Raw genomic sequence first — 16594 nt, forward strand, 5'->3', positions numbered from 1 at the left:
CCCTTATCTGACCATCTGACTACCACATCAGATCTTGATTTGATTTTAGTCATTAGGTTGTTGTATTTCCTTCTGTGGTCCTGGTTTTCCTTCCAGTATTCTTTTGTACTCTGTATGGACAGATTCTTAAGGTCTTTAATGACATTATCTGAGAAAAGGTCTAGGTTGTCTTTACCCATTACTGGCATAAATTGGGATTTAGGTTTAAAATTGGTTTTGATTGATGCGCAAATGTCCATTTCTACTGAGGATGCTGCTCCGCTAGGTGTTATGCCTTCACCTGTATTGTCTTGCTCCAAGTCTATTAAGTCTTGCAGAGCTTCCATATTCCTCACTGTTAGTTGTTGTGCATTCTCGCAAAGCCCAGTTGCTGGGGTTGGTCGTTTTTTAGCATTCAAGAAGTATTTTTGCAATTTTAATTTTCGTACATATTGAAACAGATCAATTCGGGTTTGGGCATAATCAAAGTTAGTGTTTGTACAATAAGATAGTCCCAGAGCTAAAATTTCAAGTTCTTGTGGGTTAAGCTCCATGTCCGTTAGATTAATAACTGTGTTATCTATTTTATTTTGTTCTTCCATTAGCGGCGTCTGTATCTTCTGTTCTGTGTTTTGTTCTGTTTTTGATTTTGGCCTATATATATATATATATATATATATATATATAAAAGCGTCAAGGTTCCCACCTGTGGAGACGCACTGACATCCACTACAGCAACCTTCATGAGGTAAAAGCCAGATCGGTGGGCATATACAGTTTAGAGCCTACCTGTCGATTCACGACTGACGCTTGTCGTGTTCATTGCGCTCTTCAGAGGCGCCACAGTCATTTTGGCATAGAGGCCACACCTCCCGCTTTAAAAATATGAGCCCTCTAATGGGTGACTCTAATGAGTCTGCGTTGGTTTGTGGGTCTTGTAGTGTGTGCCTCAGTTATGTGCCGCTGTCTGAAACATTTCAAGCCCACCAATGGGCCTCCACTCGCACATCCGGCTTATCAATCCTCCGTGGATGCCTCCACATTGAGACTCTGTGATTCGAAGGTCTGTGGCCCCAAATTTCCGGGTGGTACATCTCCCGCGGCTGGGAGGCCACGTATAAATCAAAGCTCCAAGGTTACCACCTGTGGATACGCACCCTGACATCCACTACAGCAACATTCATGAGGTAAAAGCCAGATCGGCGGGCGGATCCAGTTTACCTCATGAAGGTTGCTGCAGTGGATGTCAGGGTGCGTCTCCACAGGTGGGAACCTTGGAGTGTGTATGTGTGTGTATATATATATATATATATGTATATGTATATATATATATGTGTGTATATATATTTATATGTATATATATATATCTCCTAGTGTCACTGGTTTGCCCTCGTACACTTCTCTTGATGCTCTATTTTTAATTAACACCTCCATGGTCCCTGGCCTTCCAGAAATAGGATTAGGGCAAATCTTGGGTTAAATACATATGACCTTTTGGTCATCTGGAGAGGAACACAGGTGCGCCATTGACACAACGAATACTGTGGCATGTATTAGCCATTAGGAAGGGTGTTGAATGGTATTTATCGAGAGCACAATCAGACTGTTGAAACAGCAAATAGAGAATGTATGAGCCATTAGGAAGGGTGTAGAAAAATATAATCATAGCGATATATTTTAAGTAACAATGATTTGAACTTCAAACATATTAAATGCGATTGTATATACCAATGCAGAAGACACTTAAGGACTGCAATGGAGAATTGGAACTATGCCAAATGGAATCAAAATTATTTGTAACCTTATGCATTTTATAATCTGGTGGCCTTTAGTCTGATGAAGGTCCGTGTCACTTCCTTTACCCATGATTACCCGTTTACCCTGTCATTTTACCATACTCTTCGGCCCTCATCAATGCTTTGTAATCCTTTCGGAATAATTAGATCTTGGGTCTTTTACCCCCGCCCTCTTTGCATCTTGTTTTTAACTTGCTTTTGTAGATATTGACTTTAACTGTTTGTAGGCATACATGCTATGTGTTCTCTATGTAGTCCTCTCCATCTTTTAAAGTTTTATGCATGATCACTCTAACTGAATTTACTTGTTACCATTTTACTTTAACTTGCTTCTGGCTAGGCATGGAATGGGTTTAATCATTGACTCGTTTTTACCAGAATGTATTCGGTTTTAAGAGTGATGCTATTTCCACAGTACATTACACATATTGTATTGTGTATGTGCAGTGCTAATTTCGTTTATTTTGACAGAATGTAAGTCATATATTTATTATAGATTGCACTTGACCATTGTAGGTGCTGTCCTTTATCAGTATGTTGTTCATTGAAACATACTTCGCTTGTGTAATGTTTGATGCACGCTATACAATTCTAAAACTTGACATTGTTTCCAACATGTGCAACTACAATTCCCAGGATACATTTGACTGGTTATCTTGCCTATTGCTTTCTAATTATGTCAATACATTGATGGAATCCTGTTAGACCTGGCATCATTGGCGTGAGTCTCCCTTCCATTTTTGACGGATTGCCTACTCTGTTTTGATATGTTTTTGCTGGAATTATGCTTTGGGCACTGTGCCACTGCTAATCAGTGCCACAGTGCAAGTGCTCCCCATGTTAAATTGATATACTGATTGGATTCCATGATTGGGTTATTTGATTTATCTGTCAGCCCCTAGTACAGTGCACCATGTGTGCCCAGGGCTTGTAAGTCGAATGCTGCTGGTGGGCTTGCAGCACTGGTTGTGCCACCCACAGAAGCAGCTTGTAAAGTGTGTCTCAGGCCTGCCATTGCAAGGCCTATGTGCAGTCTAGCACTGCCATGTCGACTTGGCCACGTGCACCCACTTGCCAGTCCCTAAACCTTCCTTTGCGTCATATTAGACACCCCTATGGTAGGCCCAGGGGCAGGGTGCATTGTAAGTATAAGGTGGGACATGCTCTGATTAGTGTAGCATGTTCTAATAGTGAACTACAGCCATTTTCGTTTTTCACGATTGAAGGCTACCTGTTCTTATAGGCCAAAATGAGCAGCTAGATTATTACATTCTTATAATCCTAACCGACTCAGGGAACATGGTAGAAATTCGAATTTAGTATGCCTGAACTCAAAATAATAAAATACATCTTTTAGTAAAGTTTATTTTAATATTCTGTGTTTGCAAATACCACTTTTAGAAAGCAGGTTTGTGCTTGCCTAACCATTTGCCTCTGCTAGGTTATGTATTCCTTGTCTGGGTTTGTGTGTGACAGGGCTGGGGAATTGCAGGAGACCGGCTGGGACAGCCCAGTGGTGAATAGAGAGATTTACATCCAGATGGGAGGGAGGAGTGCACCTGGGACCTGAATAGGGCTGGGCCTTTCCTCTACAATGCTGGCTCCACCCCCTGTGGCTTGTCTGATGTCTCTGCCCTGCATTGTGAAAGGAGAGGAGGAATCATTTCAATAGAGTGCTCCAGAGCTGAATCTTCCCTCCCCTGTGCTGGCTCCACCTCCTGTGGGGTGGCTGGTGTCTCTGCCCTGCACAGTGAAAGGAAGAAGAGTCATGTACACAAAGTACTCAGGAACTGGTTTGGACTAGGCAGAGGCCTCTCTGCCTTCAGAGAACAAAGGATTTGGAGGTATAAATATTGGGACCCTGCTCCCAAGAAATTAGATCACTTCTGGAACAAGAACCATTTCTGCCAAGGAGAAGAACTAAGGAAGCTGCAGGAGTTTGGACTGCCCCTCTGCCAGTGTGCTGTTTGCTGGGTTGGCCTGAAGTGGTTGCCTCATTGCCAAGGGAAAGGAGAAGGCTCTTTGTAAGGACTTTCATCTACAGAATATTCTCCTATGGCTTGAACTGTGCTTGCCTCCTGCTGAAGTATCAGGGACAAAAGACTTCACCTCCAACTCCCTCCTGAATTACCTTGCTGGGAATTCTGACTCCAGTCACTTGCGTGCCGCTCGGAGCTGGAATCGCACGCATTGAGGAAGAGCGTGTCGCAGCTGAAATCATCGCAACGCCGGAGAAGGGAGCCTTCGCTGCATCTTTCTGGAAGCATGTGTTCATTGAAGCTGTCTGCTGTCGCATCACCGGAGAAGCGTGATGCCATTGCGAGAGTCGCCATCGCATCACCGGAGAAGCGTGTCGCTGGGCCTGTCGCGGCTCCAAAGTACAGAGTCGTCGCAAGGCTGCCAGGGCGTCATCGCATCATCGCATCGCCGCATCAAGGGCCCCATCTTCTCGCATCGCAACTGGATCATCGCATCAAGGCGCCATCTTGCGCACCTCAACAGGCCCGCAAGCCGAGAATCTACGTATCACCTCCGCCGGTAAGGCTCACGACGAGTCCCCTACTCTGCACAATCATTGAGGCAGGACGCAACCGTTCCTCCCGATCACGGAACCGATGCATCTCCCCTTTTTCGAGCCTTTTGTTCACTTTGCGTTACGCATCCAGGTACTTTGTTGAGAACTTTGTCGCATTTAACAGCAACTGATCTAAGAGACTTTAATTATCTTTTAAGTAATCTTAAGTGTAGTATTGTGGATTTTTGTCATTTGTGGTCTTGTGTTTAAGTCTATATAAAGAATACTTATTTTTATAAAACCTGTGTTGTGTCCATCTGCAGTGTTATCACTGTATTACTGTGTATATTCACAAATGCTTAACACACTGCCTCTGGCATAAGTCTGTCTGCTCATGCCAAGCTACCAAGGGGGTGAGCAGGGGTTATCAAGGAGTGTAATCCCCTTATCCTGACTTGGAAGTAAGGGTCCCTATTTGGACAAAGGTGAATACCATTGCCAACTAGAGACCCCCAGATCTAACAAATCCCCTCCCTTAGGCTGCCGTGCTCGTGCCCACCCACAGGCCAGTTGAGTCCAATTGATGCAAAGTAGCTGTTGTTTCCAGCACACTGTCTCGTTCCTCCGTGTCAAATTTCCTGCTTGTTGCCAGAGGGTCGGAAAGACTGACAGCGAAATGGGAGTACCATGGACAGTACGAAATAAAGCAAAGATAAAGGGCATTACACCACGCTACTCATCGGGACAGCTGGATTCCAGGATTGCACCCTGGGTCGTGTGTGGCTCTCTCCGGACATTAGGCATTCAGCCCCTACTTGCTTAGCTCACCGTCCTGCGACCACCATCACTGTCCTCTGCTGTCTCGGAGAGCCGAGTGAGTTAGAAGCGTGCAGCAGGCTGGTGGCTTGTGTCCCGGTGGTTGGGAGGGTTTGAGGTTTGAAATTGACTGGCGGCCTAGGCTGTGCCCAGGCTTCTGCTGCGGAGTTCTAAAGGGAGACCCGCACTTCGTTCCTTCCCTCTGTTTCAGTCTGAAGCCTGGGGCTACCTTGGCCCATCTAATTTCTTGGATAGAAGACAATATAATTTCGCCCCAATTCCAAGTGGGTTTTCACCCTAATACGAGTACTATGGACAAAGACTTCAGATTCCTAATGCTTAGGTTGAAAATTGGTGGAAGTCAACTGAGTCTTTCTTTACGTTGCCTTTGTTGACCTAAAAGCCGCATTTGTTTTAGTCCCCAGAAACAGCCTTTGGTTAGTCCTGAGGGACCTGGGCCTTCCCTCCTGACTACTCAAAATCATAGTACAATTCCACACTAGGAACTATGCCCAAATTAGATGGGGCCCTAATTGAGAAACCGATCACATACCGGTCAAAAAGGGGGGTCTGGTAGAGATGTGCAAGCCTCAACTCTTTTCCCACTATTACTAAACAACTGCGTAAAGTTCCTCATGGACTATGAAAATGACTTTCCGGCCCTGGGTGGCATAACGATCTCCGCACTGTTTGCAGATGACACCCTTTTGGTGTCGAAAACCCCCAAATGTCTAAAAACCTTGCTCGAAAAACGTAATCTTTTCAGCACTGAAAATGGATTAGCCATTACCACCAATAAAACCAAATTGATGGCAATCCATCCGCACTGCAGATCGCAGTGTATGGTGAGGTTTGGGTGGAGAAAAATTGGAAAGAGTATTGGATTTTGACTACTTGGGTATTCGCGTGTCTAGCAGTAGAATGTGGGACAGCGGGCTGACTAAGAGCATGTTTCTTCTTAAACACAGTGCAGCAGCCATGACAAACTTCGCAAAAAAACACCATGTTCTACCCAATGTCCCCCCTCTTGGAAATCTGGAGAACCAAAGCAGTGGCTGCTGTCACCTATGGCTCTGACATCTGGGGCTACACAAACAGACGCTCTGGGGTAGCTAATAGCAAGTTCTTGAGGGCTGTGTTAAAATTCCACCGGAGAACGCTCCTGGTCTTTAGAGTGGACCTGGACATCCAACCAGTTGATGCTCATGTCCATCTTGTATTGGCTCAGACTCTTGCCTACCCCTGAGCTGGATCCTTTTAGAACTGGGCTGAAAGAAATCATTAGCTTACCCCGCAGTGCTACCATCCTTCCATGGCTGAAGTGTGTAAAAGAGTTCATCTATGCGTTGGCATTGCCTAAACTGCTGCACCACACTAAGTCTGTTACCTCTTTCTCTGCCAAAAAAGTAGAACTAGTGTTCAGAGATAGCGAATGGTCGAAGCTTATTCCGTCCACAAGCTGTGACATGGTCGCAGAGTTCCTCTCAAACATAAAGTACGAATCAAAGTTTGAAAAATGTCTTGATGAGATTGACCCTCCGTTTACTAGGTCACTGTACATCAAATTCAGGCTGGGCACATTACCGTTAGGATCTTTTATTAGTAACTGGAGGTACCCGGCGAGAGGACAGCTCGCTTTACCCAGTCTGTGGGGAAGCTGATGAAACGGATAACCATCTCCTTTTGTCTGCCCTAGATATGAGAGCCGGCGTCGGCGTTGGATTGTGTCTGTGTAGATACTTAGGTATACAGCACAGTAAGCTGGCCCTAAGGGTTTGTAGTTCAGATACCGGGCAGTGCATCGTTTTCGGTTACCAAATATCTAGATTCAGTTTGGCACATTCGCTTCAAACTTGTAAAACAGTCAGTAGCTGCTCTTCCCATGCATGAGATCTAACTATCAGGATAAAAACCATCTGTTAGTTTCTGTTGGGTCTTATAGTATACGCAACTTAGCCATTTCATAACGAACTATTATAATGGCAATGATTTGTTGTCTGCATAGAACCATTCCTGTTAGACAAATGACTAGTTTCGTTTTTCTTAAACAATTGCTTTTTTAAGCACTTTTATGTCGGCTTTTCATGGAAGCACTATTTTATATTGTTTTTTTGTACTTTGTTTAAATGGAGCATCATCTTTTATAGAAGGCTTAGGAACCTGCAAAAATACTGCATACGATTGTATTGTTTGTGACTGTTGTACTGCTGATTTTTAAATCATGTGGAAATGTTTTATACTCTGCTTCTTTATGGTCTATGACCAAAATAAATAATTTGACTTACTGATGGAACCTTCCAAGTGATCTGACCATTTCTGTGTTCAATAGGTCTATAGAATGCTAGTGCATTTGTCTTGAAAAAGCCCACAGAGGTAGCATTTAAAACGTCGGAAATCACTTTTTGTTTTGCACCTGAACCCCTGCTCTTTTTAAAGAATGCATTTTGAGAAATAATGGTTTTTCTTGGAATCCATTGCAGAGCTGCTTGCTGGATTTTTTGGTGAGACGTGAGATAATGAGCTAGCGGCCTCCCTATGAAACATAAAATCATGTTTAAATGGTAAAGAGTATACAGTGCGGTCTTCATTGATTACATAGTTCCATTTCTGCACTATGTTCAATGTAGTAATAAGGCATACTAAAAAGTGATGGATGGGATTCTTGAATTGATCTCGCCTACTGGCAATGATTCAGGCAGCATCTCAATCTATTGTTATTTTGCACATCATGGCACCTCAGTTTGAACCCAGCCATGTGCATATCAGTCTCGACCCTGCTCCAGTGGGAACAATACAGCTCGAACTGCCATACCAGGTCCTCTCTAAACTGAATGCCAGCATCAACCAGGTATAGCTTGGTTCCAGTGGGGCAGTTGCATACTTTAGTGTGTCACCCTAAGTGGGATGGGTATACCCCAACATGGATCCCGTCAACACCATCTCACTGGAACCAAGCTATACCATGCTGATGAGCCGTACCTGGGGCGAAACGGGTCATTGTTTGCTTGTGTTCTGGAGGGATTACCATTGGCTGAGATCAATTCAAGCATTCCATCCATCCTAAATGTTTTTGTATATTTCAGGATGTAGTAAATGACATATCACAAAAGGTCCATTCATAAGTGTTTCCATACATTCTGCCTCATTTGATGTTTGAGACCGCGTTTCCAAATCCACCACTGTGCTATTTTTCCTGCCTGCATTGTCATTAGCAAAGAAGAAACTGTCCCTCCCGCACAGGCATTACATAATACTGGTCCCGCTCACCTTAGATAAAAGTTCTCCTGGTATGTACTCAATAGAATATTTCGTTCCTTGGGTGCCAAAACCCTAGTAGTCTCCAAATTTAAGAAATCTAACTGGCTCTGCTCCCAATTTACTCAGCTTCTGGAAAGAGCTGAAAGCTTGACTGTTTGACATCTAGGTCCCCTATTTTCTCGCATCTGTACCCTGGACATTTCATGGGAGCTAGCACCAGTACACCTCTGGGTAACCATGCGCTTTACGGAACCGATTAACATTAACATATTTGCTTCTAAATGCTAATTTTACTTGCAATCTTTAAAAATTCATATCACTGGTTTCCTACATTGGAATTTGTTCATTTTGGTGTCATTTTACTCATAGAAATATAACCAATTTTTATAAATTGGTGTTGAATTAATATTGTGTTACATCTTACTTATTTAATGTATTGGTGTTTTTAAATGCTTCACATATCTGTCTCCTAAGGTAAGCCTGCCTGCTCACAGCCAGATACCAAAGGGTTGAGCAAGGGTATTATTCATTGAGACCTTGACTGTGCCTTATATTGTGACCTTATTACTAGTGGTATGTACCTACTTACAACTACTAATATAACACTTTCGAACATTAACAAAATCTACCTGCAGCGTTTTTTGTTTCTATATTGACCCTCTTAAACAGGCTAATTTTTTTAAAGCGTACTCTGTTGATTGTATCTGTTTGTGCTATACACCCCACCCATTGACCCAAAAAAGGTAAAAGAATATTGATCATAGATACATTTAGTTAAATTGGTCTCATTTTCTTGATTCTTGTGCACTCTTCTGAAAAATAGACACGTGTTCTTGAACCTCAGGTACAGCTAAAGCTGCACATACTAAATTTTTGTAAATTTATGACCAAACCTGATTGAGCGATAACTCAAAGTATTCAACACCATTGTTCTGGAGCTTTAATGTGGAGAATTTTTTATTTATTTGAATATATCTCACTTCTATGCAGTAATAACTATTGACGAATCAGGTGCTACTATCAGGATTACACATATGTTGATGTTGCTGGATTTTTTTTTTCTGCTGAATGTAATCCTTTCTATTTGCAATTTTGTTAACCAGTGACAAAAACGTTAAGTTTAATCCGTGTATAGCCTCCAGTACATTTGTTTAATGTAGTTTGCATATGTTTATTTCTTCAAATCATATTTGTAATTGGATGTAATTACTTTTTTAGCATTTTTTGAAAAAGAAAATCTGGTATGTTAAGTTCTTACCTTTTCTGTTCTCAAGATTGTTTGGAACTTTGTGTTTCAGATGAACTTGAAGATATGTTAAATCCGATGGGAACCCTACAGACAAATCCTTATACAGAAAATGCAACATCATTGTATCTCCAATTTCAGGAGTATTCCAGATCCTCTATTTATTATCCCCCTTTTGATAAGGTAAGAAAATCAAGAAAGGATAACTAACGGATACAGTAATATTTGTAAGTTTCAATTATTGTTTAGGTTGGCTAACTGATTTTAATAGCGAATTATGACCTTCTGAACGTAGTTCTGAGATCTGGGCTATATCCTGACATCTGGAAGAAGGGCCTCTATTCTCCCTCTTGTGAAAAAGCCCTCTCTGAACCCTAGGTCAGTGGACAGTTACAGACCTATCTCCTGTCTTCCGTTTCCGGCTAAGGTCTTGGAGAAGGCCATGAAAGCAGAACTGCAGACCTTTCTGGATGCCCATCGATTGTTGGACCATGCCCAGGATGGGTTCTGAGCCCAACATTGCACCGAGTCCGCACTAGTGGCGGCGGTGGAGGAAATTAGAGGGACCATGGACAAGGGCGGCCGAGCGGCACTAATTCTACTTGATCTCTCTGCTGCCTTTGACACTGTCCATCATGTGCTCCTGAGAATATGCTTGCATGTGTTGGGCTTTAGGAGCATATCACTATCTTTGCTGAACTCCTTTCTAGAAAATAGGCAACAGTGGGTTGAGTTGGGAGGGGTTAAATCCAGCCCCTTCGCTCCCCCATGTGCGGTCCCACACGGATCCGCACTCAGTCCAACGCTTTTTAATGTTTGTTACCCCTCTGGTTCAGCTTATCGTGAGCTTTGGCTTTTCTGTACTCTCTTACGCGGACGACACACAGATTGTGGTGCCAGTAACATCCCATGTTTAGAACTACAATTAACTTCCACAGCTGCATGTCCGCAGTTAATGGCTGGATGGAGGAAAAGTGCCTAAAGCTAAATTCTGGGAAGATGGAGGGATTGCTATTTGGGAATGAAACCTCCTTTTGTAATGCGTTTTGGTGGCCCCAAGAGTTGGGGGATCTACCCAAACCAGTTCTGAATGCTAAAAATCTGGGAGTCATCTTTGATACCAAGCTATGTTTCAGTGCTCAGATCAATGCAGTGACCTCCATGGGCTACTATTTGCTACGGATTCTGAAGGAAAAAAAAGTCAGTTTTTTTCTGGCTGAACTTCAGAAGACTGTAATGTTGGCCCTAGTTGGGTCAAAGCTAGATTACTGTAATACACTCTATCGAGGCATTCCGAAATATTAGATGAAAAAAAAAACATGCAGTCTCTCCAAAATGCGGTGGCCAGAACACTGTTCAAACCTGTGTAGCATCAACTACATGGCCTGCACTGGCTCCCTGTGGAGAGGAGAATTTAGTTCAAAGCCTTGTGCCCAATGCATAAGGCACTTCAGGGAACCAGCCGCCTCCTATTTTCAGGAGCTATTTACATGGTATACTCCTAGTAGAACGTTGAGATCTAGCACAGAACATAAGGTTCAAATTCCGAGAATTAAGTGATTAAAATGGGGTGGGAGGACTCTGACATTTTAGGGGGTAAGTTATGGAATTCCCTCCCCTCCCAACACAGCTTGCAGCTGTTCAGAAAGCAGTTGAAGACCTTGCTGTTTCTTCCGACTTAGCTCTAGCGACTCATCTCCTGGGTTGTCTTGTTCCACCCTGCGCTAAGACACCCTTGGGTATTGCGCAATTTACAAACTCAATTCATTCATTTATAGGTAAATTCAGATGCAGATGCATACAGTTATACCTAGATTCACAGGTTCCTTTTATTAATAAAGACTCAATGTGGTTCTTTGAATGAATTTAGATCTAAGAGTGATAACATTGCTCATTTCCTTAATTTTACACATTTCTGAATGTTTCTCTAACAAGACCTGTAGGATCAAAAGGTTCTGGTGCTTCCCTGCTTTTCATTTCAGCTTTTCTAAGTATGCATATCTATGTATGTTCATAAGTGATTTATAGAGTATGAGCCTTGCTAGAAAGCAATAGAGGACTACAGTAAGATAACTATACTGTATCCTAAATGTGGACAGGAGGCTAGAGGTGGAGTAGGCAAGACCTACATTTGGTCATAGTGAAGTACGGTAAGTTTGATCAGGGTAAGTAAGGAAGCTAGGAAGAATAGTACACAGGAGGTAACAGGTGAAGGCTGCAGGAAGTACAAGTGGGTACGTTTGTTTGAAAAAGTTGAGGATGTCGTCAAGCTGTAAAGTTCGAGCAAGCTATGTCAGTGGTGGGATGCAGAATTTAAAGTCGATACTGTGTAAGAGCGGTTTTTACCCAGGTATTCACTTTGCGCAGCAAGTTTGCTCGGGTACATGAATGGTGCAGTGGGGTAGAAAAGGGGCCTTCTGTACAGATTTTATGTGCTTTACCGCAACAGTTTCTTGATACAAAATATTATGCAAAAGTTGTAAGGGTGAGATGGTTAATTAGCCTCATAGTGCAACAGTGACACATTGATTAATTGTGCTTGCTATCACTTGTGAATTTATCACAGGTGAAGACAGACCTATAATACTTTAATTTTCACATCAGTTTAAGGAGAGGGCAGAGGTTAATCATGCCCTTTGAATTGCAGGTGATAACAGTTGGTTATCATTTTGAACTGGAGGAGAGTTGAGGGTGGTCAAATTACTGATGCTAGATAGTTAGTGTGGTGTGGGCATACAGTGTAAATTTCCAGAACTTAGAGGTGGCACAGTGTTTGAGTGTTGAAAGAGAATGTTGGTTAGTAGATCATAAATTGGTGGATGTGTGGCAAGGTGCCAGGGAGATAGGAGCCAATTAAATCTCTTCCTAAACTATTAATAATAGTATGTGGCCCTGAATTATACCATGAGTGATCATAGAGTCCGTGTTTGGCTTTCCCCTTTTTGCAGGGTATCCCAAAACGTTTTGCCTTCTTCCTATATTTTATCTGACCTGTTTTGTTGGCTTTAGGATGTGGGCACTTTACCACTGCTCATCAGTGCTAAAGTGCATGTTCTTGCTCCTGTAAACTTGGTATGATTGGTCTACATCGGTTTGGCATATTTAATTTACCTGCAAGTCCCTTCTACAATGGTATCCCATATACCCAGGGCCTGTAAATTAATTGCTAGTAGTGGGCCTGGAGCGCTGCTTGAGCCTCTCACAGAAGTAGCCTTTCAAACCTGTTTCGGGCCTCTGCCACTGCAGGGCCTCCATGTGCAGTTTACTGCCACACTGACTTGTCATTTAAAGTTACTTGCAAAGTCTGGAACTCTCCTTTTACTAAATAGAGGGCACCCCTTTGGTAGACCCTAGGTATCTCTATGGGCAGGGTGCTGTGTAGGTAAAAAGTAGGACAGGTAAGGTACCTGTTGCGTGGCATGTCCTGGTAGTGACAAACAGCCTATTTGGTTTCTCACTGTTGTGAGGCTGCTTCTCTCCTTGGTATGCATTGGGAATTCCTTGATATGTGTTTCAGTGGTAATTTCTGATATGAAGAGTGTAGCATTGCCATGTTTGATATGTTTGAAATAGTTGTGATAAATCCTGCTTATTGGTGAATGCAGATTTTGTATTACTGTTTTAGAAATGCTACTTTTAGAAGTAGACATGTCTATGCTTATGACTTTGTGTTTTGCAGCCTGACTCCAATCAATGCCTGGTTTAGACTGACAGAGGCCTGATTTGTGCATTCACCCTAGACCAACACAAATGGAGCTGAGATGTGCCCCACATATCCTAATGGGTCTTCCTGGTCTAGAGTGGTGGGAGGAGTTGTCACATGCTCCTGAATAGGGCTGTGCCTGCTTTTCATAACACTGTCTCTGCTCCTCTGTAGTGTGCATGGAGTCAGGGCTGGGGATTGAATGGGGGTGTTGTGCACTTTGTATCGCAGTACCCTCCACATCAAATACATTTTGAGTATAAGTAAAGGGGCTTAGACCCCATGCTTTTAGACACTGCGTGGGACTTGTAACCAGACACTGCTAGCTCTACATGCAGCACCTTGCCAGGGACTGTTGTACTGCCAGGAGGAGCCAACATTTGCTTTGTTGGGCTAACCTGCTTTAGAGACACTCACTTTGGTACAGGGATCTTTGTGCTGGCCTGCTTGTTCCCCGCTCTGTGCTCCCAGTGCTCTCCAGGGGCTTGTGAGCTTGCCTCCCCCTGTTCTTTTGAGGGGCTCAAAAGTTTTCCTGTGCCAACAACCTGTGAAACTTGTGAATCCGGCCTGCATCCGCTGTTTGCCCCTCCCCACCCAGAGCATGGTGAGCGTTTTATTTTTTACTTTGAAGGCAGGCTAACTTGCTCCGTGCCCCCGTTCCCAGTTTATGTGGAACTTGGATTACTCATCTGCTCAGTGCATGTGCAGCACTTCTGCAGCGCCCAATACAGCGACTGCTGAAGTACTGTTCAGGATTCTGCCTGTTGGCCCGTGATAGTCAGGTGCGTGTGTCTGCGCTCCAGCCTGCCGTCTGCGACCAAGGGAAAGCCCGTTCTTGCCACCTTCAGTTCTGGTGCTGTGGTGTGCTCAAGCACGCCCCTTTCTCCCTTCCCTGTGAGGCCCGCCTGTTGAGTAGCTGCTGCACTGTCAAGAAACCCGCTGGGAGACCTGAGAGCAGTGCCGGGGCTCTCGTGAAGGACGTGCCCCCAGGATTTTGGTCACTTCAACAAGCCTATCGTTGTCATTGCTAGGGGCAGCCCAGGCTTCAGAGGATTGTCCGCTGAGCCTATCCTCGGACTAGTGTGTGTGCCGGCAGTCCTCGGCAGCCATAAAAGTAAAGGGAGACCCAGGGGATCACACCACTGCCCTGCCTTTTCCAGCAGGCAGCTGCCATTTGACTACTCTCCGTGCTGGAGGACCCAGCGAGGCCTCTCGTAGGTCTACAGTAAGGGGAATGCCTCCCTGTTAGCTCCTACCTGTGGGGCATATGTTTGGCAGTGATAGCAATGCTGGGATGAGTCCTCGATGGAGACCCCTGCGTCATTGAGTAACGAAGTTTACAAATTACCGTATAATAGGAGCACAGGAGAACTGTACCATACCCTTTATGGTGATTCATATGTTTGTGGGCATTACCTAACTGCTACTTTTCATGCCCTGATGTGATGATTTATTTCGTTTTATGCCTTGCAATTATAGGATAACAAATATCATTTCAGGATCTACATATTGTATACAGTGATGATGTTTTTATGATGTGGGCAAACCTATACGTCTTTATTGCACTACCTGTGACGTTATGACAATTGCCTAGTTGGCAAAGTGATAATTGGTTTATGTTGTTCTGGTCTAGGTGTTGTATACAGTAATGAGATGTGTTCATATAATAATTTTGTGGAGTCTTGTTTGTGTTGCATTTAATGTGTTACACATTGCCTCTGGGATAAGCCTGACTACTCTGCTAAGCTACCAAGGGGTGAGCAGGGGTTATTAAGTTGTATACTATAGCCAACCAGAAACCTCATTTCTAACTGCCTTCTTATGTTGAATAGCGGTGGTGCAGTCCGAAGTACATGAGTACCTTACAAAATGGTCTAAAATGTTGAATTTGTCAGCTTAAAAGTGATATCAGAACCCAGAAGAGGAGATCTCCTGGGGGGAGGTGTTGTATAGTGACAAATGTTGATGGTTTAGGACAGAGCCTTCTGTGTCTTTTCCACTCCATTAGAAGTGGGCTGGGTGTGTGTCTTGGTGTCCCAGCGACTCAGGACTAAATCTAGAAAGATACAAGCTTAGTTATGTGTGAGAGGCCTGTAATACCTACTGAGTTGATAGAAAATAATAATGTGGAATGATCAATGTTATGAAGGGAGGTAGACAGGTCTAGGAGTATGGGGATTGAAGAGGGATGATTGTGATGGACAGAAGTCTCGACATCCAGTCTGATGATGCAGTAGCTGTGGGTGCGGTGTGACCCACCAGAGGTTTTGATCTTCGCCAACTAGAGTACACTGGGCTGCTGGCATTGACTGACATGCACATGTTGAAAGTAATGTGACGATGCACCTAGAGCAAGTTGAACTCTTTCATCGTCTGGTATTTTGTTCTGTTTCTAGAGCGGTTTGTTGACATATTAGGGACACTTAGAACCCCATTCAGAAATATACGATGGGTCTTGGGGATGTTAGCGAGTGCAGAATTTCTTTCAAGATGACGTCAGGGCCAGCACCTGGAATACAGTTCTGAAGCATCCATTTAGTAAGTAGGGCTACAGATTTCAGAGCAGGTCCAGCTGGTACGAGGCGTCCTCTGTTTAGCAATTCATGTGAATCTTGCAGCTGAGGTTGGAGTCTATGTGAACGCCTCAGAACTTGGTGCAGTTGACCTGTTGTGATGTGAAGTCATCCAGATTCTTCTCCGTTACCTCAGCCTCTAGTTGTTGTTTTCATTTGGGGTCGGTGATGAGTGCAAATATGGTTTTAAAAAAATTCAACTTGAGGTACGATTTTTATTTCAAAACCTGGGTGGTGAAAATGCAATCTCTTTGATGATCATTTACTGAGACCTTTAGTTAGAGCTGGGCATCCTCTACATATTGAATTCTGATTGTCTTACTGACTGAATTGACATGAAGATATAGACTTTATTATTGCTGCAAATACCTGCAATTAGTTTGGGACTTGAAGAAACCATGTGGTCTGCTGGACTCTGTTCCATCGTTACAAAACACACTTCATGGCAATATGATAGAGCCATTTTGTTGGTTCATGGTGTTGAAAGTTGTTAATAGATCTGTTAATAGATCTGGTAGTATGAGGATTTGGGTCTACAGCTGTCAAAAGAGCACTGTTGACTGATTGGATGGGAATAGGCTTGTTGCGACATTGTAGTCAGAATCTGAGCTATTAGTTCTGCAGAAGGTTGTAGTGTTTGATCTCACAGAAAGGTTCTGAATGTCTTTCCAATGATCCTCCCACAAGAATAGTGGCTGTGTGAGTTGG

General features: G+C 43.5%; 1 protein-coding gene across 1 annotated transcript in view; it reads left to right on the forward strand.

Annotated features, from left to right (window-relative positions):
- Nucleotides 1-16594, forward strand: part of PIK3CB (phosphatidylinositol-4,5-bisphosphate 3-kinase catalytic subunit beta) — a 1054351-nt gene that overhangs the window by 675238 nt on the left and 362519 nt on the right. The window contains exon 11 of the mRNA XM_086943780.1: nucleotides 9663-9793. Within this exon, the coding sequence (XP_086799906.1) occupies nucleotides 9663-9793 (131 nt within the window). The remainder of the gene's footprint in view (nucleotides 1-9662; nucleotides 9794-16594) is intronic.

Source organism: Lissotriton vulgaris, chromosome 11 (assembly GCF_964263255.1).
Source record: "Lissotriton vulgaris chromosome 11, aLisVul1.2, whole genome shotgun sequence".
Classification (NCBI taxonomy): domain Eukaryota; kingdom Metazoa; phylum Chordata; class Amphibia; order Caudata; family Salamandridae; genus Lissotriton; species Lissotriton vulgaris.